The following is a 27,905-nucleotide window of genomic DNA, read 5'->3' on the forward strand; positions in this document are numbered from 1 at the left end:
TACACTGATATGGAATATTGGTGTTTCAAGCACTGGCTTAACCCTGTGGCAATGAGATGCCCATTTTAGACATAGAGCTTCTTTAAATTTTTACTTGCATTTTAAAATATTTGTATAACTGAGAGGGATGTGAGCATCTGATTAGGGTGGGGAGGGTAAGGTGTGGAGGAAGGTGAGTGGAACCAATGTTTCAAATTCTTTTTTTTTTCTCCTGTGTCTGCAAGGCAGGAGGAGAAGAGGGCAGATTCTGGCTGTCAAACCACAGCAGCACCCAGGGTGGGGAGTGGCTTTGTGGTGACACCTTAGAGACGCCGACGTGGAGAACAGTATTTCTAGTGTGGTTACTTGAGAGGTTTTTGATAGTTCTGAGAAGTAGGTTTCATCACTCCAGGGTTGTGAAAATTTTTCCATTTTGTCTGTTGGTTGACAGAGTCTACCTTAGTGAATCCATAGACCCAGGAACATGCTGCAAATACTTTTGCCAGAATTGTCCAACCTGTTCTGCCTTCTATCCTCTGATGATGGAATCAACATCTCCAGCTGACGTAGGATAGCTTGCTATCATGTCACATCCAGACATGCTGTCCATTGCAGAGGCAGCAGCAACTGAAGAGGCCCAGTTGCTATACATGCACTCAATAGTCAGAAGACACATCCTATGATTTTCCTGTGGCTGGGGTCTGAATGCAGCGATCTAATTGGGGACTCTCCCAAGAAATCTTGTCTGGGGTGACCTCAGACTTAACTCTTGTGTGTGCCTACAGTGCAGGGTCAGGTTCAGTCTGTCGTCTGCACCAGCCAATGCACAGACCAGTGGATGCAGGTGCACGGTCAGTTCTGCCCCCAGCCCCACAACTTATGCAAACCTACAGGTGTTGCAGTCAAGCCCAGCCCAACCACTCCAGACACAGTCCTCCAACATAACAGTGGGTGCTGTGGCCTAGGCCTGATGAACCCCAATAACTTCCCCCAGACACCCATGCAGACCGTATTTCTGCACATGCCAGTCTATGATGTGGTATAGCCTGGCACAGCCTGCATCCCATTTAGCACTTGTGCACACTCATGGGCATTGCAGCTTAGCTCTGCCCTCCCTGCCACCAGACCCAGCTCTCAAAAACGCTGACATGTGCCACCACCTTGTCCTGTCTGGCCTGCCCCAGCTCTGGTTTTGATACTCAGTAGCAGAAAGTATGGCCTAGCAAGGCTGTGCCCACAGTTCCCAGGCCAGGCACACTCCCCGCCATAGATCTTGCAGTTGTCACTGGATACTGCAGTCAAGCCTTATGCAGAAGATATATACCTTTAAATGACTGAATTTAACTGTATTCGTGGCCAGTAGGATTTGGATTTTCAAAGTGGCATGCTATAATATAGTGATAAGGACAACTGCAATACACTCAAAGAAAGAGGTTAAATACTAGAAAAGTAGAAACAGCAGTTGTGTTCCACTGATAGACCATGCAAAAAATCCAGACTGCCAACAACATAAGCTTGAGAGGCCAGTAAACACACACACACAGAAACACTCACTGCTACTTCTACGACCACCTCTATAACTGAGTAGTTACTGATTTTCTCCACCCAACAAAAATAAACAACTTAGTAACTGTTGTTCCGATATAAACTATTATAATATTTAGCATGAGAGTTAACAGTCAAGAAAGCACAATCTGTGTCCAATGACTGGCTTCTGTACTAACTCAACCCTTTTCTCTGCTCACACTCAATTGAACCCTTACTGTGATTTCCAATCTCTATTGCATTAAACTCATGCTGACTAAATAAGTAGTTAGCTATTATACCAGTAGAGTAGAGCTAAAGGAAGATCTTCATGACTATTTACTATAATTGCAATGTTACACCAAAGGAAGGCACATGGAATGGGAAAATGGCTGTTATGAATGAAAGATTCCTACTAGATATTTTTTAAAGATTTATTTATTTTTATTGCAAAGTCAGATATACAGAGAGAAGGAGACAGAGAGGAAGATCTTCTGTCTGATGATGATTCACTCCCCAAGTGAGTGCAATGGACGGTGCTGTACCGATTCGGAGCCAGGAGCCAGGAACTTCCTCCAGGTCTCCCACGTGGGTGCAGGGTCCCAAAGCTTTGGACCGTCCTCGACTGCTTTCACAGGCCACAAGCAGGGAGCTGGATGGGAAGCAGGGGTGCTGGGATTAGGACCAGCACCCATATGGGATCCCAGGAGTGTAAGGTGAGGACTTTAACCACTATGCTATTGCACCGGGCCCTAGATTTTAATACTGCACATGACTGGAACATACTCAGTGATGTATCCATTTATCTTTTAGTAAGACTGAACCATATATGTATTTTAATATATTGAGTCACATCAATATAAAAACCCACAAATAGTAAAAACAATAAATTAGAATTTGTGCTTCTGGGCCTGGCATGGTAGCCTAGTGGCTAAGTCTTTGCCTTACGTGTGCCAGCACCTTACATGGGCAGTGGTTCATGTCCTGGCTACCCCATTTCCCTTACAGCTTCCTGTTTGTGGACTGGGAAAACAGTAGAGGATAGCCCAAAGCCTTGGGACTCTGCATCTACATGGGAGAACCAAAGGATGCGCCTGGCTTAAGATCAGCTCAGGCCTAGTCATTGTGGCCACTTGATCAGCCGATCAAATCTCTCTCTCTCTCTTTCTCTTCTCTCTGTAGATCTGCCTTTCCAATAAAAATAAATACATTTTAAAAAAATTGTGCTTGTTGGAATTCTGCATTGATACACAAAAAGTGATATTTGAATGTACTGAACAATGAGTTTTTGTCAAAGCTTCCAAAAATAGTTGGCATTCATTACATTCAAAGAAAAAAAATATGTGAAATTCATCATTCTATGTATTTTGTGTGATTGCTTTGCCATGTTATAATAGCTGTGAAGATAATTGTGTATCTTTGATTAGTATCAAATAACTGTCTTGCATATTAATGTCCTCATAAAGTCACACTGGAGACAGATGAACAATAGGTCTAGTTGGTGAATTGTGGTTATTACTGTAAATGTACTAAAATCAGCAGGAGCCGATAATGAAACCATTGTCACCAGGCTATTAGTGTCTGAACCCAAGCATTCTGTGGGAAACTTAAAACAAAACTGTTATGCTATCTCTACAAAAATATACAAGATATCATAGTAAAAGAAATTGTCCAATTAATTATGTTGCATTTCCAGGATGAATTTCAGATAAAATCACAGAATATTTGATTAAATACTAGTTATTAGAGCTTTTGACATGTCATCCAGTTACTTTAGCTATCATACTGTGCAATACTATGTTTGCAAATCATAATTCTCTATTAGATAAATTAAGTGTAAGGAATCACTAAGGGCTTTTTAATTCCTTTTCTTGATAAGATTATCTTTTTAGCATCAAATCAGTTCTTACTTTCTCATCAGTCATATAGAAGAATTGTTTGGAGTCTTAATGCATCCCCTCAGAATTCAGGTGGAAAAGTCTAATCTTCTCTTCTTCAGAATATGACCTTTTTGGAAAATAAAAACTTAGCAGATTTAGTAAGTCTAAGTGAGGTCACACCAGTGGCTGGTTTCCTTAGCTAAAGGCTATGTCGTCGAAGAGACACTACGGCACAGTGAAAGCAAAGATGAGGATGGTGATGGCAAAGCCAAAGAACATCCCTGATGCAGCCAGTCCCGTGATCCATCCCAGCCCTCAAAAGGAATGAACCCTGCCCAGATCCGGATCCCAGCTGAGCCAGCACACAGGCTGCCGTCAGAGCTGCTCAGCTTTTGCTGTTTACGGTAGCAGTTCTAGAAATCGACTATGGCATTGATGAGAAGAAATGCCCAGTTGTGTTCATACATGCCATGTAATGCACAAAGTGTCACACAACTATTTTTAAGCATTAAAAAGTCAGGATTATAAAAGTTACTTCAAATATTCACCCAAACTGACTGATGTAGAATAGCCATTTGTGTTGGTACAATGGCCCAAAGCCCTGGCACCCTGTACCCGCTACACAGACCTGGAAGAAGCACCTTGTGGCTTTGGAACAGCTCATCTCTGGTCATTGCGCTATCTAGGGAGTGAACCAGTAGATGGAAGATCTTTCACTCCTTTCCGATCTGCCTTTCAACTAAAAATAAACCTTAAATAAAGAGAGAACCTATCTAGAATTTAAATAAGAATAGGATGAATCCTTTAATGTAACAACCACAGCAGGCAAAATCATTACACAATGTTTGTGTAATTACTTTAGTTACCTAAAAATAATTTATCCAATATTTCTCATGAAATAGAGAGAAAATATTGTTATCAAAATCTGGTTGTCCCTGTTTTTGTGTGTTTATATATATATGAAAATTAACATCATGTTCTACCAGATTAAATGTTTTGAAAACAAGACATGCATTTTATTTCTGTGTCAGTCTTTCTGACAGAGACTAATATATAGTAGACCTCTTTTTATTTTTCAAGATTGATAGGGCCCGGCGGCGTGGCCTAGTGGCTAAAGTCCTCTCCTTGAAAGCCCCGGGGTTCCCATATGGGCGCCGGTTCTAATCCCGGCAGCTCCACTTCCCATCCAGTTCCCTGCTTGTGGCCTGGGAAAGCAGTCCAGGACACTGCACCCGCATGGGAGACCCGGAAGAGGTTCTGGGTTCCAGGCTTCGGATCAGCGTGCATCGGCCCGTTGTGGCTCACTTGGGGAGTGAATCATCGGACGGAAGATCTTTCTCTCTGTCTCTCCTCCTCTCTGTATATGTGAGTTTGCGATAAAATGAATAAATCTTAAAAAAAAAAAGATAGTAGACCTCTTAACAAGCAGTTATTCAAGTGAGCCCATCGGTAATTTATACTATTTGTTCAATTGAACAAAGGCAAAATGTATGCTTGGGCTTAGCATGCTCAAAAGCTTGCCAAAGTGGAAAAAAAAAAAGCCCTTCTCTCTCTCTCTAAGGTTAAAGAATCATTACTGTTACACAGTTTCTGCAGCTCTGACTCCTACTGCAGTCTTTTGTCATGGGTTATGGGCTTCAATTAATTTTATCCTCAACTTCCCTAAGGCCACAGTGAAGATTGTGACACTATGTATTTTTCTACCTTTTATTTTTCCTGGCCTTTTTACAGTAAACCAAGTTCTTTCTTTTGGTTCATCTTTGTTTTCTTACTGATCATTTTTTATTGACTCTATCTGATCACATGATGGGCCTGGAATTTTTACTTGACTGCATTCTGGCAATAACACAGCACTATTACAACATTCTGGGCACGCATCAAATAATCATTTTCCAGAAATTTCATGAAGAATACTTGAAGTTGTAATAGCAAAAATTAAAATATGGACCACCAAAGCTCTGATTAAGTTTCCTGGTTAAGACTCAACAGAAATAAAAGCTCAACACATGTAAGTGTAGAATTTTTCTTGCTGAATGTAACTTTTGCTTTCCTGTGCTTGCCTCGCCCTGCCACAAAGTGTGGCTACCTTTGTCAAAGACACCATTCTTACTTTTCCCCATCTTGTTGCCAATTTATGTTTATTCATTTTGACTGCCTTTAACCTTCTTTATTCCTTAGTCTGCTCAGTCTCAATGTTTCACTGAATTAACAAATGCTGAAGAATCTCAGCCAAGGTTCATGGCCACGTGGAAATTCTATCCTCCATGTTACATCCCTTTTTGCTTAGAGAGGACTCTCAACTTGGTGGAAACATTCCCAGGGGTTTACATTTGCCCATGTCACCACTTTGAAGCAAAATTCATCTCCCATACCCTAGGCAGAGGCTGTTAAAAAATCTTGAAGTTATAATGGACCCTTGAGTCACAGCTGACTCAAGGTGTTGAATTTTTCTTCTTTAGATAAAGAAAATTGTTTTTCCTTCTAGTACTGTATGTCTGTGTGTTACTACTAATGTACAAACTGCTTGGTGAAAACGTTACTAACTGCCAGTGTTTCATCACCTGAAAAACAGACAATGGAAGATTTGATTTAGAATAGACCAGAATGATGAGATTTGCCTTCCTGAAATGCACTTTTCAACAGATCAGTTCAGTGAGCTCAAAATCCATCATCTACTTTTTGGATATTATGATCCTGCTACCCAGTAGTTTTCCCAAGTCCTAGTTTACACGAGCACGGATCTTCCTATCTCATGCCCATCCTAAAACAACTCTGCAGAGCCATGCCTTATCTCTGGACTCATCCCAACTTCAGGAGTGTGTTCCTTTCAATCAGATCTGCACATCTCCATCTGCCATCTAACTCAAAATTCTTCAAAGCTTAGATGAGAAGTTCTGTTCTTGTGGGGTGTAGAAACAAATTAATCTTCAAATTCTTCATTGAAACAAGCACGAAACACACACATGTGCACACACACAAATATGTAAGAAGATAATGTAAGAAAGTATAAATGGCAACATGAGATTTCTTCAACCAAAGGTTCTCAAAGTACATGTAAAATAAAAAAAAGGTTTAAAATAGCCTCATGGTTCATTCAAGGAAAATAAGATGTTTGTATTAGTGAGAGTGACATGGGTGCCTACTCAATGCATGAGGCTTGAGGATACGGTCTCCACAGAGACGCAAATAATGATATCACAGTGCCAGGAACAGAGTACATGTTGAATAAATACATCTGCATGCAAATGAGTAGGGAATGCACTGTCACGGGACTTCTTAACATTGGGCCTGGTACTTCATCACTGATTTTTTTTTTTAAAGAAAAAAGTGAGGGCCCAGCTTGTTAGTCTAGTGGCTAAATTCTCACCTTGCATCCACTAGGATCCCATATGTGCATTGGTTCATGTCTTGGCTGCTCCACTTCCCATCCAGCTCCCTTTTGGTGGCCTGGGAAAGTAGTAAAGGATGGCTCAAAGCCTTGGGACCCTGCACCCTTGTGGAAGACCTGGAAGAAGCTCCTGACTCCCGGCTTTGGATTGGCTTACTTCTGGACATTGCAGCCATTTGGAGAATGAACCAGAGGAACTAAGACTTTTCTCTGTGTACCTCCTTCTCTCTTTAAACCTGACTTTTCAATTTTAAAAATTAACCTTTAAAAAATGAAAAAAAGTGAATGACATCTTCTTACATGGATAGATCTCTGAGCACAACCATTATCAACCCTATTAGTGCCAAAATCTGTTCTGCCCCAGAAGCACAATTTGATTTCATGATTTAAGCTCTAAAAATTTTTTTGGAGGGGAACAGTATTATAGTATTACAGTATTATAATATAGTATTATAGTATTATAGTACAGTAAGTAAATCCACAACTTGCAATTTCTGTATCCCATGTGGGATTTCAGGTTCAAATCCTAGTTGCTGCACTTCCAATTCCACTTTCTGAAAATAGATGAGTGAAGTAGGTAGACCAAGTACTCGAAGCTCTGCCAACCACCCAGAAGATGTGGGAAGGCTATTCTTTACCTGTGGGGAGTAAACCAGTGCATGGAAATTCTGTGTGTATGCCACTCTTTCAAATTGATAAATTTTTTAAAATTACCTCTTGGAAAGGCACTGAGGACGTGAATATGTAATCTGGTGAGCCTAAGAAAAGCCCAGACACATGTTCCTCCCCTAAGCCCAAAGTGGCATTTGTCAGATCAGCCTACTGTCCAGATGAGGGACCTCAAGGGGTAGAGCACAAGACAGGTGCATTTTTACTTTAGATTGGCAGACAGTTGCCCCTACTGTAATCAGAAGGAACAGCAAGCCTTAGGAAATAGCCTGGAGACCAGGGCCAGGCAGGCACCGATGCTCAGGTTGGCTACAGGCTTCCAAAAGAGGAGTCACTGAGTGGGGCTGCGGAGGTACCAAAGGCACAGGGCTAGCTTTCAGTCCCTCCTGGAGTTGCCTCAGCTTGCACTGCAGTGACTTCATCAGTAACAGCATATGTCTTTCCTCTGCAGATGAAATACAAGAGCTCCCTTGGGGGAGAGTTGCTTCTTTGCATTTTCTACTTCGTGATGAACTTAAAAACAAAAGGAGCAATGGGTCGGAGGGGGTGAGTGCAAAAACTATCCAATTTACTCAAGTTACAGTTTACCTTCTCAGACCACCTGTATATTCATGCAACAGACTGTATATTTGGGGGCTGAAAAAGTTAAGATGAAATATACTATGCAACTTGCTGCAACTCTAATATGTTTTTTTTTTTTTTTTTACCATTTTGAACCTGCAATACAAGCTCAAATGAAAACAAAAATTAGGGCCTACTGATGTTCTACACAGGGAGCCAAGAAGCTCTTCTGAATCTTCCCTGCTGCAGCCTTCCTGCAGGGACACTGCTGGGGGCCAAGGTGGCTTTGCGCAGGAATCGGGGCTCCCTGTTGAGCATCGTAAGTGTCTACAGAGGCTAACATTTTCCCTAAAATGTTTCCTCTCCTCAGCTGGCTCCACACACCAAGATCTTTTCCAACAAGCCTGCCTCCTGATTGCTTAATACAGTTTGTGTGCACTGGTTGAGGGGATCTAACAAGTCCTCCCACACTTGCACATGTGGCCAACTGAAGGGTCATCTCATGCTACCATTTTGCCATCTGTTTTTTCTTTTTGCTTGGAAGAGTTTCCTCTATCTCTTCAAAATCTTTTGTTGTTGTTGTTGTTCATGATATTTGAAAGAGAAATACATACACATACACACACACACCCACACACACACATCTCTGTCATCTGCTGGGTCATGCCTTTAATGTCCGCAGTAGCTTGGACTGGACCAGGACAAAGCCAGAAGTCCAAGGTTCCAACCAGGTCTCTCACACTGAGGGCAAGGTCCTGGTATTTAGCCATCACATGATGCCTCCCAAGGTGTAGATAAGATGACAGCTGTATGTGGAAATAGAGTAAGGACTGCAACAAGGCATTGTGGTATGGCTAACATGTAACCCAGGAGTCATCTTCACAAAGAAGATGTATTTACTCATTTGAAAGGCAGAGTTATAGAGAGACGGTGACGTGGAGAGGAAGAGAAACTTCCATCTGCTGATTCCAGCATCCCAAGAATCTGAGAAACTGGCACAATTTTTATATAATTGCATACGTATCATATTTAAACTGTATACATCATTGGGATGATACAGTGGTATAGCAGGTAAATTCACCACCTGTGGTGATGGCATCCCATTTGGGCACCAGTTCAAGTCCCACATGCTCCATATGGGCACCAGTTCAAGTCCCACATGCTCCATTTTTGATTCAACCTCTGGTAATGTGCCTGAAAAATCAGTGCAAGATGTTGTGAATCTTTGGGGCCCTGTGCCCATGTAGGAGATCTTGAAGAAGCTCCTGGCTCCTGGCTTCTGAGAGACCCAGGTTTTTGTAATGGCACTTTGGGGAGTGAACAAGTAAGTTGATCATCTCCCTAATTCTGCCTATCAAATATATATATTTAAACCATTCAACAACAGTTTATCACAGTGTAAATTCAATGAACTAAAAAAGTAGGCAGGCCTGTTAGGAAACTGTTTAACCAAAACTTCTACGCACTGGCATTTTAACCCTGCTTGTCTGGTCCTAGACAACTTCTTTGATCAACCAAGAAGAAAGCCAAAAAATTCCAACTCTAAGAAATTTCATTTTCTCAGTTGTAAAAGAAGCCAATCATTCTTATTTCCTTAGTGTGTCCAGAGATCAGTAAAATGATCTATGTAAAAAATATTGACGGATACCAACATTTCTTTTTGCACATGCAAGCTCTTTGAGCAAGTATGCCCCCTGCCTTCAGCTGCAACTGGTTTTCACCTTCTGATCCTGTGCAACCGTAACCTGATCTAGTCTCCAGGGCATAATTATACTAGAAATCATAAACATTTCTATATTTAAAATTTACTTAATCTCATATTTAATCTGAATCCCCCCCATGTGTTTTAAAACAATCATTTCCTGCAGTATCCTTGTTGACTATTGAGAATAGGTCCCTGTTCTCCCTGCGACACCTCCGTCTGCTTTGGAAAATGGTTGTCTCGCATTCCCTCTGTCTTCCTTCCTCAAGATTGAGCATTCTCAGGCTGCTCAGCCTTTACTTACAGGTCCCGTTGTCCAGGCCCTTCATCATTCCTGTTGCTCTCCTTCTCTGTTTTGAAAGTATGCCTTCCCTAATGGGTCATGGTACTTCTGTCAGGGTCTAAGGATTGCCCAGTGGAATCCAATAACTGTCTTATTGATTGTATCTTTGAAAATTCTGTTAATGCAACACAGGGTAGCAGTTGTATTTTTCATTTTTTTTAAAATCACACCATTGACTTTTTTCTCACATGTTAACTTGCATAAACTAATGCTCCTGAGGACAAGAATTAGTGAAATTAACTCAGTAATCTTCCTTTGGGTCACAGTGCCTGGGGCAGCATCTCATACATTTTAGGTGCTTAGGTAAATGCAGTGTGGGATCGATGCATATCACTCGTACCTGCAAATGGTAGCATTGATACGATGAAACACACATGGGATCCTTGTTTGTGATTGACATGTATTGAAGAACGGAAAATTCACGTCTGACTCATAAGGGATTACTTTAAAAATCCAAGAAAATTACTTGTTTTTGTATAGGCAATTAGAATGAAAGAAGGGATTACTGAATTTTATTTGCATATATAGCTCTTCATTTAAGATGAAAGTTTCTAGAACCTCAACCAGAAAACCAGAAATACGTACCATGAAACTAATGGCTGATTAACTTAATCAATTGCTGAATGTGATAAGATAGAGGACCTTATGAAATTTAGCTAAACAATTAAACTTGCTTTATTTTCTAGGGTCAAATCTAGAGAGAATATGAAATGACATGTCAAGGTCAGGAACTACAGCACAGAAGGCCCTGATCTTTTAATGCATCTGCTGAGAAAAAAAAAAAAAAAAACTTTTTTTAATCCAGCCTTTTGTTTTAACTGTCAAAATACAAGCCCGGAACCCAGCAGCTACATCAGGACTTTCTTGGGGGATGGGAGTAAACCTATTGCCATATGTTACTGAGTGGGAACATATTAAACATATCAGTAACAAAGCAGCAAGCATCTGTAGCGCCTCATAGGAGAAACACAGGATAGTTTAAATACAGCATTTGGGAAAGGTTTTTCATTTTCCAGAGAAAGCTACACATCCTCAGTTGTACCAGAGGTTATTTACTTATTTATGTACTTACTTGGAAAATGAGTCTTTAGCCTGACTTTTCATTGAAAACATGCAGTATCCACCACACTAACCCAAAAATGTGTTTCAGCAAAACTTTAAGAAATGATGACTAAAATAAATGTTTGTCATTTAATAATAAGCCCAAATAAATTATTGTTCCATTATCAAGTGCACATTAGGAATAGATATTATGCTAGGAATTACAGAAAGACCTTAAAATTGTAAAATGCTTTTTAAAATAGTTTAATCAGACAAAAGAGGTATAATAATGATTAGAATACAACTAACTCTTTTCAGTCAGACCTAGTTAACCACTGAGCAACACTTCAATACTTCACCTAATTGGTGAATCTTTCCCCAAACACACCAGTATGTCTCTACCTTACATATCAGAACCTAACTTCCACTCACATGCAACTGGGTTTATGAGAAGAATCCTCAGTTGCATATTCAGATCAAACTGCATGGAGCAACATGAATTTATTAGTTATAGAAAAGGGATTGTTCTGGAACTCGAGAGAGGGACCCCAGCTCAGCCTAGGCAAGATTTGTAAAAACGGAGTGGAAAGGCCTTCCGGGGTGTCCTTTCATTTCTCATCCACTCAGCACCCTTCCCACCCTCTCCATTCTTTGTCATCCTATTCTCTGCACCTTTATGGTCACCTACGCCTATAGTAGCGTACTAGTCTCTGACCCCATTTCGAATTGCTTATATGTTATTTTCAAGGTGTAACAGAGCTAAAAAGATTGGATGTGAATCCCAGTGTTAAATTCCCGTGAGACCTGGATCACAGGTCAGCGATCAGGCATCTATGCGTTTCAGCTGTGATCAGTATCACACAGGCCAAGATGCAAAGGAGGTGACCACTTACCCTCTCAGAGGAAAGCAGAGACAACTTGCTGAGAAAAGGGGTGCCTGGTGCTGGACCAACAAAGGACGTCTGAAACAAATACTACATGCATCCTTACATTTCAGGTATTTTGAGGCTAATTCTAACCAAGTAATTGAGGATTTTTAAAAATATCGCTGGTTGCTTGATTTTGTCTATAACATAATATTGCACAGAAAAAAAAGCACTGTATTTGAATGGCTAAGTATTCAAGCAGCCATGGTTTCTATTTCTACAAGACTTGTAAGAGCATGGGAAGACTCTGCTGTATTCTAGCTGTAGCCACATAATATACGGGAATGTCCATTTCATAACGGACTCCAACAACAGCAGCAGTAAGACCAAAGTAGATGATAAATTAAACTGGAAACGGAGGGGTGGGAACTTGGGGAGGGGACGGGAAATGCCAGAGCCTACAGAACCGTATCATAAAACAGTAATAAAACATATTTTTAAAAATTTAAACTGAAAAACTAATTTCAAACTAAGTTGAAAAATAACTTGTGTCTTTTGGGGGAACATATTGTAAAACTTGTTTCTTCATGCCAGTCATTTAGATTAAAAAATCATAAATATATATAGCTATTTACATATTATAGAGGTCCTCATAACACAGTTAATGCTGCAAATTAGATATAAGGGAAAAAACCCCTCAAGTAGGTAACTTGCTGAAAGGTTTTTTTCATGTGGCATTAACAGCTCTGAAATTTAATGTTTTGATTTGCACAGTCTTATGAAGTAAACAGAGAAGAACATCCACTCAACAGATTTTAACTGCATGTCAAATTGATTTTGCAAAGCTTCATTATATTTATCTAATTTTTTCTGACTACTGAATGTATAAGTATGCCAGAGATAAGTTTTCAGCCAACCATTTTTTCTCACAGTTAAACACAATAAACTAGTAATAAGCTATGGGAAATACACTACAGATATGGACAAGTGCATATTTCAGTATCTTATGATAAACAACCTGAAAAATACACAAAATACAAATCTTTTGTTAATAAAAAATTTTATCTGGGGGTTGGCATTGTGGAACCATAGATTATAGCACTAATTCTTTTCTTTTTTTTTTCAATTTTTTATTTTATGGCACAGTTTAATAGGCATTGGAGTTTCCTCTCCCCTTACCCACCCCACTATTGTTCTTCTCTCCAGTCTTTCAATAGCTGTCTTTTGAGCACCCTCAGAGGTCCATCATAAAACACTGAGGTGTCTCCCAACAATGTAGGGGCTTATCTGCCATTTCTCTGAGACCATCCTTGTATTGCAGGTGCAGGGATATACTTCTCTCTGTTCTGCCTATCGACATAATCATTTCCACTGCACTTCCATTACACCTGTTAATGGATTAAGGTAATAATGGATTGATTAGGGTGGAAAGTGGTCTAATTACAATGATTAGGAGATGGAAGCCATGGGAGGTCTTTTTGTCCTCAGAAGGCATTTCTTGCAAAGAGTTGCAAGACTTCCCTCCTTAAATGGAGGATTTGGCCTCTCTGCTAAGTTCACAAAGCAGTCCTTCCTTCATACTGTCTTTACCCTCTCCTTCACGCACAACCTCTACTAGTTGCCAAATTAATAAAACTGCCTTCAGTTGTGACAAACTGAACTCTAACACAAAATAAATGTCCTTACCAAGAGATTTCCTGAAAATGTTTTAATTAAAGTCGCAAGAACCTAACAGAAAGATATATGTAAATCAACATGTTTCCAGAAAGATACATGTAAATCAGCATGTTTCAGGTGAAATTTGAACTACTGAGTTTAATCTAAAGTTTACACACTGCTTTAGTTTTTCTTTAATGGATCTGAGGACCGATATACTAAATAAACAAAAATGGTTGGTTTTCCCCGAAGCAAGTTTAAAACAATCTGTTTATCATGAATGTACACCATTTAATCTCAGCTAAGTTTGTGAGAACCATCTGGGGGATTTTGTTTTTATCAATTTTACTAATGTTTAGCACATACCATAAGCATCCATTTAAATGGTACAATTCAATGAGTTCTGACAGATATACATGCCTCTAATATTGCCATCACAATCAGTACTGGACATTTGCATTACACTTCTTCAACCCCAGGCCAATCTCTTTGGGCAAGATAGATTAACTTGTATTTAAGAAAAAGCTTTAAGTGATCAATAACTGCACTTTGACTTCCTCACTCAGTAGATCAATTGAGATTTACTAGTGTTTTGTTTGTTTTATGAGGAGCACTTCTTAGTAATCATGTGGCTCAGTAATATTCCTTTGTATGGACATACCACATTTATCTATCCATTCTCCTATTGCTGCATGCTTTAGTTGTTTCCTGTTTGGGGTTTATGGTTAACACAGACACAATGAAGATTCATATGCACATCATTAGTGAGGAAAGATTTTCTCATTTCTCCTGGGGAAACAACTCTGAGAGCTACGCAGGGGGTGTGTGTGCAACAGAGTAGAACTGGATATCCAGTCAAAATGCAAATGTCAAAGCTATTTCCCCAGGGGCTGGGATATAATAGATCTGTAATAGTATTTAATAATGATTTTAGAACCACTTACCCAGAAAAATTCTTACCATTTTTCTGGCATAACATTTTTATAAGATACTCTGTTGATAAAATTATTTAATGACTGTATGAAAGAGTCACTTTTAATGAATCAACCCATAAAAATTTTATGTACAATCTCAGTAAATTATCACTTTATCAAATCTTTCTTTAAAATATTCCTGGCATTATAACTCAATTGTACCACAGTCTTATAAAATATATAACCTTGTATCAAAATTCTCAATATGCTTAGATGATTTGACACTGCATTCTATTTTAACCTCCTCAAGCATTACTAAGATTCATCCCAGAGGCCCATCCCCAGAGACCGGATAAAGAAAATGTAGTTTGTATATATATACTACAGAATACTCAACTGTGGAAAGAATGAAACCCTCTTTTGCAATAAAATGGATGCAACTGGAAACCTTTATGCTTAGCAAAATAAGCCAGTCACAAAAAGACAAATACTATGCATTTTCTATGATATATGGTGGCTTACATGGAACATATACACAAGGTTAAGAATGAAATGGTCCCTTTGTGGTAGGACTGTTTGTAGTCTATGTTTAAGCTTTAGTGGAAATGCGGTTGGGTCTTTTTACATGTTTATTATTGAATATGATGATTAGTGGCAAGTGCAGTGTGTGAATCAAGAGTAGATGAAAATTATGACTACGCATGCTGTTGAAGTGAGAGAAGAGAGGGAGCAGGAATGGGAGAAGTGGCAGACCAAGGGAAGTGTGACTGTCTTCTTGGAGTGGTACCTATGATACACATGGAATGTGTAGTCTTCATATTAAGAAAAAAATTAAAAGATTCTATTTTTCATTATAATTTTATTGTATTTAAGCTTTCAAGTAGCAGTTCAATTTCATAGCTTTTGGAAAGTATATACTATATAAATTAAGTCTGAGGATTCGAATTAACTTTATGGTCCACATTATGACCTGTGATGGATACTCACTTATTATATAGTCAAAAATGTATATTATGTAGTTTTTGGAAACCATAATCATATATGACAATAACAACATATTTTATTTTCTATAGATAAACAATTCTTCATTATAATAAGGTTTTATCTATCATACTATCATGTGTGGAATTGAAATTTCATCTACCAAATTTCTAATTTTAGTTGTTATTTCAGTTCTAATATTCCCATTTTAATCCATTTAACTGAACTGCTTAAGTTTATAAATTTTCGTTTGCTTGTTTGACATATTAAACATAATTATTTTAAAATTACAACCCAACACTGTACATATTCCTTTATGTCAAGCACAGTGGATTCTGGGACTTGGGTTATTGTTACCATTTTAAGTAAATATTTAAAAATTTTTCACAGGAAGATGATTTTGATCCTACCAGTAGTTGGGAAAAGATATTTATCTTGTGCTTCGTGGTCTCTGGGCTATTCATGATTTCCACTGACTAAAGGGATCTCAACTGAAACCTGACATGTTCAGCAGGAAATGATCTCCTTAACAGACCATACACCCTGAACTCTTAGGCCAAGTCATTTTTCCCTTGCCTTGCATAAGATTGATACTAGCAAACAAATTTTAAAATAGAACAAAATTAAAAAGCAAGCAAGCAATGATAAGTAAATTGCTTCCTAATTTCTGGAATTTTGATCTCATAGCTCAATGCTTATTGATAAGCCATTCCTTTACAGTGATTTCTGCATGAAAACCTTACATTTTACACATGAGGAAGCTGAGCTTTTGCCTTGGGGAGCAGCCACGTGCCTTGCTACACATTCAGATGTTAGGAGCATGATTGCAACTTGGGCAGCCTGACTCAGAGCTGGTACATGTGGCTGCTACCACCGCTACATCCCGCACTTAATGCCGGCATCAATACCTCCGCTGCCCTTGAAATAGAATTCAATCAGCATGATGCTGTTAATTCATCCATGGCATTGATCACTGTTGTTTATAAAGCACTTTCAAGATTAAAAGTGCTTTTTATTGTACTGTATGTGTTTATTATGACTGTCATCTTAAACCTATTGCAATAAGTTATAATGATATGTATAGGTAAAAGTGTCAAAATATTCATTAACCTCAGAATTTAATAAAGGTAAAGAGATCTTGTATCTTCAGCATGTGTGGCAACCTTGTTTCCAACAATACAACATGATAACTGTAGCACAAGAGAAACAACTTCAACAATACAACATGATAACTGTAGCACAAGAGAAACAACTTCTGATACAGCATTCCAACTGTAACAGTTGATGTAGAATTTACTTCACCAGCTACTGATGCAAAATTATTTTTCTTTACTATTGGTATAGCTGAATATACTGTCATTTACCTCTAACACCAATAGTGAGGAAGCAAATGAAGCAAGCACTCTAAACTTTCAATATCTCTAAAAAGGTACCTTTAGAAACATGTAATATATTCTAATGTTTAGAGAATCTCACCATTAAGCAATTCCTATTCCCTAGCCAGTGTTGCTTACAGATTCCTCTTTTCTATCATTCATTTAGTTAACATCTGATTCAACTAATATTTATTGAGCATCTGCTATGTATCTTACGCTATACAAGACAGAACTGTTACAACAGCAAAGAAAATAGTTATAATTGAAGTGTAAGGACACGGTGAAGCAGACATGACATAGGGGTAGGGGTGGGGTTATTGGGAGACTAGTGAAGATTTAAGCTCACACTTCAGAGATGAGTAGTAGGGGTGAAAACAATGGTCTTGCAGATAGGAAAAGGCTTTTCAGACAGAAGCATAAGCATGTTCAAAGTCTTGTGCATCAAAAGTGTGGGCTACATTTGAGAAGCTGATACTGAAAGACAGACCTTGCGCCAGAGAATAAAGCTGGAGGCATGTGGATGGAGGGAGGAGTCTATAAGGTATCTAGCCAAGAAAACTAGAGATCTCCCCCGGCATCCCATTCGGAAAATAATGAAAGCTTTAGGCAAGTATCAGCAAGAAAGATCAGTAGTTGGAGGAAGAAATTGGAAGACAGCAAAGCAATGCCAACAAACTCACAACAGATTGGGGCTGTTAAGTGGTCTAGGCAGAGGAGCAAATAGCAATTTTGAGAGATACAGGAGAGGAAGAATGGCTTGAGACAGATCACTTGATGGGAATGTCTGGAAGCAAGTGTATAAACAATGTTCTAGGCTCTTCTCAGCTTTCTGTCTCGGATAGTTGATATCATTCTATGCGCAAAATGTTCCAGGGGAAGACAGCAAAGGGAAGAAGCTGAGAGAGGCATCTGCACCATTTTTGAACTTTCTGCTTGGAAGAGAGAGATCCCTAAATCATTCCCATGAATTTCCCTGATGTCTTGACTCTTCCTTTACACAACTTTGTTAGAAATCCCTTTGTCTGGGGCAATGAGCTGGCTACCACTGGCTAAGATGATTCCAGTGGCCTGAAGGGCTAAGTAGCTGCTTCTCTACTTTTCATACCTACAGCCCTCTTTGGAAACACACTTGGGGTTGAAGAACTTGCAAACTAGGAGACTACCTCTCCATCAAAGGAATGTGAGCCACTGAGCCTTTCATTATCTCCAAACAAATGTCCATGGTTTGGGTTTGTGGCCCTCCTATAAAATACATAATGTCCACGTGGTCAGACATTTCCCCATTCTAATGGAACTGTGTAGCTCATGAAACATGTCTTCATACCATTAAAATCCAGTGCTGAAATATGTAATACTTTGTCACATTATTACTACAATCCCCTATTTTTTTACAGAATTTAATGGAATCACCTTTGAGTAGAAATAAGTCTTAATCTATATCCTTCTATTGGTATCATATTTATCTTCACATAAAAGCAAGTACACTTTCTCAAATGTCTTAAGTCCTCAAACCAAATATAAACCACATAGTTTGATGTTATATGAAAAAGGAGTCATCTTTAGAATTGCTACCCCTGCTCACTATTTCTCTTTAGTTCCCTTTCTTCCCATGGAGACTGGATAAGAGCTAAAATTAATCTGTGTTTTGTTGATCCATAAGATCATTAATTGATTTTTAAAAGTAATGATGTTTTTAAAAACATTCTGAAGCATCCAAGCTATCTGAAGGAAAAGTAACTACATAACTTAAATTTGAGTCTACGTTAAAAAAAAAAACTGAGGATGTGTTGGAAAGTGTATATACATTTGTGTGCCATGAGGATGCATACAGGTGCAGCTTATATCTCAAGGGATGATACACCTTTGGTAACAAATGGTAAGAAAGGATATAAAGCGTGCTAGCCACTAACAAAATTTGCTTCCATGCAAATATCTGTGTATAGTATCAGCATGATCAATATAGCTCAGTTGATCAGTTGCTTACCGACTATCAATATTATAAACAAAAGGCAATATTATAAAAACACATCTCAAAATAAACCACTTTAAAATTTCAAATGTTAAATAAAGTGCATGTATTTAAAACTGGTCTTCACAATGAAACTGCTGAACGGGGAAGAAAGAAACGTGGTCTTGGATTTATTCATGTCATCAGTGTCACCTAGAGACACTTCCAACTTTCTACTCAAAGCAATGAAAACAAGACAATGGAGATACTGGCTTTCCATGTCACTAAATACCATGGGGTTAGTCTGACGACTTTTTATTCACAGATGTGCAATTGGACACTGGGCCTTCTTAGCACATGCTGATGAATACAAGCACAGAGTCTCATCTGCTCTCACACATCACAGAGAAAACATAAAACAGAGTCTCAACCCTCAGAACCATTTCTCCTACACTAGGATCTTCTATTCAACCTGCAGAATTCTCACCTTTGATTTTTCTATACCATGACTAGCTATCTGTTAAAATGGTAGACCACACAGTAGACTCATATATTTGTTCTGCAATAACTGTGGTCAAAATTTGACTTCAAGGGTTAAGTAAAATTTGTGATTTAAATTTGCCTTAAAATGACTTAGGGCCTTGTATGGATCTCTCTCTCTCTCTCTCTTTTTCTCTCTCTCTCTCTCTCTCTCTCTGTGTATGTGTGTGTGTGTTCCTTTTCTTTTGTTAAGATTTATTTATTTTTATTGGAAAGTCAGATATACAGAGGAAGAGGAGAGACCGAGAAGAAGATCTTCCCTCAGTTGATTCACTTCCCAAGTGGCCACAACAGCCAGAGCTCAGCCAATCTGAAGCCGGTAGCCAAGAGCTTCCTCTGGGTCTCCCACATGGGTGAAGGGACCCAAGGCATTGGGCCATTTCAACTGCTTTCCCAGGCCACAGGCAGGGAACTGGATGGGAAGCAGGGCTCATGGGATTAGAATCAGTGCCCACATGGGATCCCAGTGCATGCGAGATGAGGACTTTAGCTGCTTGCTTACCAGGCTGGGCCCAATGTGTTCCTTTTCTTAAAAGCATTTTCTGGCAAAATTACTTGCTCCCACTCTAAGGAAAAAATACTGGGGCAGCAAGGGTGTTGAAGGTCAGAATTAATATGCTTTTACTAATTAATCTATGTGAAGAAGTCTACCTACTTACAGTTTCACTATAAATGCTTATAATTAGCTTCTTTTAATGAAATGCTTAATACATGCCCCAATACATTAAAAATAACAATAGAGCATAGACATCATAAAGAAGATGACATAAATATATACTTTTAAAGAATACTGGAGGAGGTTATAGTTCTTTAGTAACACCTTGAAAATTATCTGTGTTTTGTATGTTAAAAGGCATTTTAATCTAGCCATTTTGGGCAAAGTGAAAACCACAAGACAAAAATGTATGACAACATTTAGTGTCCTTGAACAGCATTATTATGAAAAAACTGTACAGTGTTCTCATCTACAAGATATTCTACATCAGTAATCACATTTCTCGTGAAGACAAATAAAAGGAAATTACATGCAGGTGCACATGTGCGCTTGTGTCCCTAGTGATTTTCAACAAAAATCTCCCCAAAGGCAGTTCCTGATTTCTGGGAAGGGTCACCAGTAAAGGCAATTTAAAAGGCTGGTATGATTGGCATGCAGTACTACAACAGTTACTCCTCTCCCCACCCCTAAATAATCATGGACTTGTTTTTGCTAATAGGAAGCAAAAAGTGACAAGGAGAGAGAGGGTCACCTTTGGGATGCCAATTTGAACAATATTTTAGTGTTGTTTTTGCCATGTTCCATTCAGATAAGTATAAACACAGGGAAAGAACTAAATTCTTTGTGTAAATCAAGTAGATATATGCTATAGTCCTAGAAAAAAGAAAAAGAAGATGATGTTTTTCTCTTTAAAGACACCACTACACATTCTTCACTCTAGTTGCATGAGGATGAGCATGTTCTGTTTACTGTTCCTGTTTGGGAAAAGAAACCTGTTTGTACTCCAAAAGGTTTGTAGAAAGTAAAAACAAAAGATAAGTTTATTGGGGCACAAACACACTTTGAAACCCATATATATAGATTTCAAGCTTTTCCTGCGCTCCCAAAACTTATCTGTTAATTATATTTATCCACAACAATTTTGAAGAATTCCTGTTGTTACAAGATTAGCAAAATAGATATTTACTTGATTTTCTAAGGATCATGAAACTAGGCTGTTTCCACTTAAGTTCCTGTGGTATAATTCAACAACTGGATAATCATTCTGTTATTTCTGATCAATTCTTTCCATACACTAAATTTTCATGATGAGTACAAAAAATACATTGATTTGTAATATGTTACATGAATAAACTATAACAATATAATTTATACAAAGATCTGGCATTTTGAACTTGCAAATATCTGAAATAATCTTCACTTTGAATTTGGGGAGCTATTTAAATGTCTCATGTGCACAGATGTAGAATTTTACAGATTAGAAACATTCGTCTTCTAACACAACCCTTAGTTAAGTAGATGAGAGAGATTATATAATCAGAAAAGTAGTCTGCTAGTATCTCAACATTAGGCAGATTGATTTGACTATTTTCAATAACAAGTTAAATGTTCTGTTTTAATACAGAATATTACATATTACTCAAACCCCACTATAACAACATTTAGGCAAACATAACTTGGTGTAAAGTAGCCACACTTACAGAATATTGGAATTTAAAGCTGCATTGATAGAGGATTTCTGTGTCATAGTCAGAACTTAAAAATGTTAAGTTTGAACAATAGTTCACAGCTTATACGTAATGATTGCTGCAGACTCCACTTGGCAGTCACTGTACAACATTCACTCAGTCTACTACCTCTTCAATCCTTGCAAACTTTTTTGATACCAATGTTGTGAGATAATTACTCCACTTTTAAATAAAAGGAAACAAAGGCAGAAAAAAAGATTAAATGGCTTCCCCAATTACACTGAGCTACTAAATAGTGAGGTCTGTATTTGAAACTGTCTGCTCAGGTCATCTAGGCTTAATGTCCTCATACTTAATCAGTAGGTAAGTTAATAATATTTGGTCTTAACTCTGGACTATAATATAAATGCTAACACTACATTCTTCTTGAAAATTATCGATTTGAAGCAATGCTTGAAACTCCAAAAAAAAAAAGCAGTTAAATTGCCCAAAAAGTTTTATCTCATTATTGTGATCGAAGATAGTTTTTGTGGACTTGATTTGCCATGTTTAGCCCAATAAGCTGTAATTTTAATCAATATTTATTTTAGGATAGTATTCACATGGATGGATTTTATCATATTGTATTAAGCAAGTCTAGGAAGGGGTTGAGTAATAGAAGTAATATTTCTCTTGTACTGAAATACTGAAATATTTTATGGAAATATTTCTATGTTTTATAACCATAAAATGAGTTTTAAGTTATTTACACCTCATATGGTAGGTGAGATCTGACTTATTTTTCAACTATAAAATAGTACTATAAGATACATATGATTATTATCTTAGGAGCTAATTGATCTTTTTATTCAGAAATCATTTTAGTTTCAGAAGTGTGACAGTTTGAATTGGATAGTTCAAAACAAAGCAAATTTTTTATCTTTGAACTACTAACTTTTAAAATATAACTCATCTTATTAGAGGGCTCAAAGATTTGTTCTAGCAAATTTTCTTAAAATATTAAAATTATACAAAAAGCAAAGAAACCAAGTAGGCCATTTAAAATATCGTCATTTAAATTTTAAACAACTGTTTTCTAGTAACACTCTTAAATTAATTGCAATTGGAAAAGAAAAAAACTGATCTTCAAATATCTTTGAGGACAGAAACAAATGAATAAATATTGCTTACATGGTTCACTGTTTATTACATGAAAGCTGAATAACAAATCCCAAAAATGTAGTGTTGTTGAGTATCACAGAATTAGGTGATAATTATGTAATCTCCTACACCTATGTTTTGCTTTTACATACTTATCTGGTCTATAAATTCCAAAGAACAGTCTACAAGACTCCCTTTCCTTCCAAGATAAGAGATTTAATCTCTGAATCTGAAGCTACTTTGTCCTGTCTCCATCACGAAATTCAGTCAGCGATGTACCCTAGCCAGCTGCTAACTAGAGCCTCACTCATTTCCTCATGTAGTATGTGGGTAAAAATAAAGTTATTGTAATGCAAGGGAAGCCAGTGAGAGAATATGCAAATAAGAGAAATACAAGATGTTCTTTATGCATTTACCTCTCTAAACTGAGAAAAGATACAAATTTCCTGAAAGCCACTGAGTTGGTTTTGGAAAACCTATCCTACCTCATCAATCAGGTTAACTTACTTATGCCATGATCCATTTCAATTAGATTATTCAACCAAACATAGCAATCAAAGAGTCAAGCTGACAACTTTATGTAGATCTGGCTATTTTCAAAGTTACAGTGTGCCTTAAAAGTATGGTCAGGCTACAAATAAAGGGGGAATCAGCCATGTCCCTGAGAACGCCAGAATGCACAAAGCACTTATTCTCCAGGCATTACCAAAGCTCCAGGGAGCAGTTGAGGCCAACACTGTCATCTCCCTGTCTTGTCCTTCCAGCGATGGGCACTCCAAGCACATTTTCTGTACAGCTGGAAGCTTTGTTATAGACAGAAGGACCCTGCTCTGTGAGGCCAGTGTTTACAGTCTAACTTTTTTAAAGAGGAATTTGGAAAACTTCCCAGACTCTACATCTGCCCCAAACCCTCACACCTCCATGCAGAAGGCCAGCAAGGGAGACAGCGAGGATGACTAAATTTATTAACGGTGGACGGGCCACTCTATCTTTCACTGCAACAACAGTAGGTGATCCCATCAAAAATCTGTGGGCTGGCTAGCCATGCTGAAGCTTTGCCTAGGTGAGTGGAAACGGATGCTATTTCTTGGAAGGTATACATCACAAGCCAAATGTTTAACCAGGAAATTAGTTTCTGCTTTTGTTTGAGAAAAAGGTTGTACTATTACTTGTGCATTCTATTTCATATGTTTTTTCCCATGCCATTTTAAGAATATTCAACAGAAGCTGAACATTTTAGGGGAGTCGAATGGCTCAATTTCTAACCCATGGTGATGATTTTGATGACTGGGAGGGTAGTTACATATGCATTAATCTCAATATATCTCAGCTACAACATAATCATGATTCATTACAAACATATATCAGCAGCCAGTCTCATGGAAAAGCAAACTCTTTACTATTATAGGCAAAAATAAAACAATGATATTTGAGCAGTGTTTTATACTTCAAATTTCATTGTCCTTATACTTAGGATATTTTAAAAAACAGTTATTTGCTCCCAAATAAATTTCTCATGACTTAAATGAATATTTTCTTGAGTTTACAGAACAATCATGTCTTATATTACCCTGCATTTTTTTCTCTAACAAAAAATGGAAACCTAAAATATGTTCTGCCAATATAGATGTCTATAGTTGTACCTAAATAGTATTTGGAACTTTTAAGTCAAAATGGTCCTAGAATTTCTAGAATACTCTAGAACTCATCAATTTTGTCATAGGGTAAAGCAACTAAGGCAGGGCTGTGCAAGCGGAAAGTTCAAACCTCCTTTCAATTACAATTCTGAAAGATTTAAAATATTGCATTAAAACATGACTGAGATTTTCTCATGCTTTTAAATCTGTTTCTGAGGCCAAAGGACCGGGACTGCAGTCCTAGCCCAGAAAAAAGACACATTTTTCCTGAAATTGCCTTTCCCTACAGCACACAGCAGTCTCCACAGGACACAGGCTATTAACAGATGTTTACTAAAAATTAAAAGAACAAAGAAATATTTAATATCTAATAGTGATGCTTAGTCAAAGAAAGTAAGAAATTTTAGTAATTTGATGCACATTGAAACCCTCCAGCACAATGGGCTGGTCTCAGACGCCTTCACCCAGAGACCCCAGTCAGTCATATCCTGAGAAATATCTTGGTCAAGTATGTCTGAAAACTATGCTATATACATATTTTTTTCAGAAATGTTGCTACACTTGTAATATTTTTTCCTTTCCTTACACTACTTTTTTTCTCCAGAATATTAAAATATGTACACATTGACTTAATCAGGCTGCTATAAAAAGATCAAATTAGTTATTTCTATCATTTTATTTCTATAAATATAAAGCACATCGTAAAAGAATGTCAAAATAAAACACTTCTGGGCACAGCATCTTTTCAATAAAGGAATGTCAAACAAACTTACCGGTAAAGTCTGTATTGATTGGGTGGGTGGAGCTGGGAAACCTACAATATCCATTTCCTATGAAACGGACTCCTCTCATCACAGTGACCATGGGAGCGGAGGCGGATGACTCTCTTCTTTCCAGCTGGTAGACAGGGGAAGGCCCATTCAGTTCCTCAGGTGGAAACCAGCTCAGGTGGATTGTGGTGCTATTGATTGCTTTAACTACCGGTGCCCTCAAATGAGTTGGTTCTAAAAATTGGAAAGCATTTATTACATTCAAGAATTCAGCTTCTATTAAATATTCACACATATGTACACATGCATTTGGACACATACACCACATTCACCATCAAACTAGCTATGGTCTCAGTATCTACAAAGTTCTAGAGACTGAAAACACTGCCAGGGTTTCTCACAAAGGGACTTAAAAGGACACAAAATGTTTTATGACAAAATTTTTCCAGAAAGAAATTCATTTTTTTCCTTGTTAAATAACAGGTATTATCTATAACAGTGCTGCCTGCGGTGCCCCACCTGCAGTCCTTTTACCAACCAGATTCCCTAATGCCCAGTGCCTAACCCTGTTCAGATCTCATGTTTGCCCCTCCTCTGCATAACTATCCGTGTCTGAAAGGAGTTGCCTCATCCAAGTGGCAAGATCAGTGAGTGAACCTATAACCAAAAACTAGCGCTGTTCATAAAACAATGCAAAGAGAGGACTTGAGCCACTAGAATACTGCACTGGTCCCTGTTCATAAAATTTCTTGACAGGGAACAAACGCAGGGCTGAAATTCACACAGATCAAGCAAATAATGGAAATGACTGACACGGGCCAGGTGGGAGATTACAGAGGTTATGGCACCGAAGCAGAACTAGGCAGCGGTGACTGTTGCTAATTAGTGATAACTATGGGGTGATGCAGGAAGAATGACTCAAGACAGTTATTGACAGTGTTTTTCAAGTCATTTTTAAGACTGAACCCTGTAGTCTTAGAGAGGAAGGTAAAACGTTACATGCCTCATGTCCCCATACCAGCATCAACCTTACTCCCCCCCTCTCCATCCCACTCAAGAGTGGCACTTGTTACAGCTGATGAACTTACACGGATGCTTCTCTGTCATCCAGAGTTCCCAGTTCCCAGTGGGACTTGTTGATATTGCACATTCTATGGACTTGGGTGAATGCACAATGGCATGGATCTATCATTATACTGTCATGCAGAGTATTTTTGCTTCTCTCAAAATCATCGGGGTCCCTGCCTACTTGTCCCTCTCCCATCTTAGCCCTAGGTGCCAAGTGATCTGACTACATGGTTTTACTTTAATAAGAATGCCACCTCACTGGAATCATACAATATGTAGGCTATTCAGATTAACTTCTTCACTCAGTCATACACATTTAAGTTTTCTTCAGGCCTTTTCATGGCATGCTGCTCATATACCTCTAGTATTAAATATCATTCCATCGCCTGGATTTACCATAGTTCATCCATTTACTTAGAGAAGAAAATCATCTTTGCTTCTAATCTTTGACAATTACAAATTAAGATGATCTACACACAGATACACAGATGCATAGGTGTATGTGTAGACTTAACCTTTTAACTTCTGAGGAATTCTGGGAAATGTGAATGTTGGATTACATAAAGCACATGCTTGGTTGCAGAGGAAATCATTAGGTTGTCTTCCGACATGGCACTGTATCATTTTATACTCCAACAAGCACTGAAGAAGCCGTGAGACTCGACAACCTCCTTGCACCTCATAACATACAATATGCAGCAAGGGGAAAAGGCTATTCTTTTGTGGCTTATAAACAATGGCCCAGGCACACTGGTCTCCAGTAAGAGTCTCAGGCCGTGAGGGAGTACGAGCGATTCTGGCCTTGAAGTTACCAAGACCAAGTCTCAGGCAGGGGGTGCTCTGCCCTTCCACCCACATTGGAAGCTGGTGTACACTGAGGTCCAGGAAACTGGGTGTTCTTTGGAGCCTCTTGGGACTAAGAGTATACCTACGACTATATTTTTGGATAAGGAAATCAGAGTCACATTGGTGTATTGTTGAAAATGAAGGTAGTGTTTTAGTCGGCTTTTTTTTTTTTTTGAAGTGTTTGATTTTGTGGATTTATTAACATGTTCAAGATGCTGGCTGAATTTGAGGATGAAAGTGAAGGAATACATATCACAATCACAGAGCCCAAATGTCAGTAGTGGACATGTAATTCACACCTATGTTAACATGGTCTGACACAGATGCAAAGTCATTGCTCATTTCAATACATGGAAATCAAAACTATGAGTATACAGGAACTGAAACCCTTAAATCACGAATGGATATTCAGCTTAAAACAACTTTGACCCACTACTATTTCACACTTTTTTATATCTTGTGCACCTTTCCAAAGAGAAATGACTATTTATAGTACCATTTTAATAAATAATAAAACAGAAAAGGCATTGAGCAAAAATCTAATTTGGATAGAAAATGAACAATTCTGGTTATTTTCCTCCAGTGCAACCCATGTGATATTTTTATGCATATAAAAATTTATATATAATGTGCATGATTTGTCTTTGCATCTCATGGCTAAGATTCGGCTAAATGGTGAGTTCTGAAAGATTTCCTTCTATGAACCAACTTTAAAATAAACTAAAACAAAATGAAATATTAAGCCATCCAGCAATTTCTTCTCTTTGACCTTCTCTTCATAGTCTAGCTTCCATATCTGTATTAAAAGTCTACCAGGCCAGGCCCAGCACAGTAGACTAGAAGCTAAAGTCTTGCCTTGCACACACCTTGAATCCCATATGGGCACCGGTTC

The 27,905-nt window shown here is 38.2% G+C and overlaps 1 protein-coding gene across 1 annotated transcript in view; it reads right to left on the reverse strand.

Annotated features, from left to right (window-relative positions):
* USH2A (usherin) overlaps positions 1-27,905 on the reverse strand; it is a 641,433-nt gene that overhangs the window by 424,790 nt on the left and 188,738 nt on the right. The window contains exon 20 of the mRNA XM_004578639.2: positions 25,103-25,333. Within this exon, the coding sequence (XP_004578696.2) occupies positions 25,103-25,333 (231 nt within the window). The remainder of the gene's footprint in view (positions 1-25,102; positions 25,334-27,905) is intronic.

This window comes from Ochotona princeps, chromosome 10, assembly GCF_030435755.1.
Source record: "Ochotona princeps isolate mOchPri1 chromosome 10, mOchPri1.hap1, whole genome shotgun sequence".
Lineage (NCBI taxonomy): Eukaryota > Metazoa > Chordata > Mammalia > Lagomorpha > Ochotonidae > Ochotona > Ochotona princeps.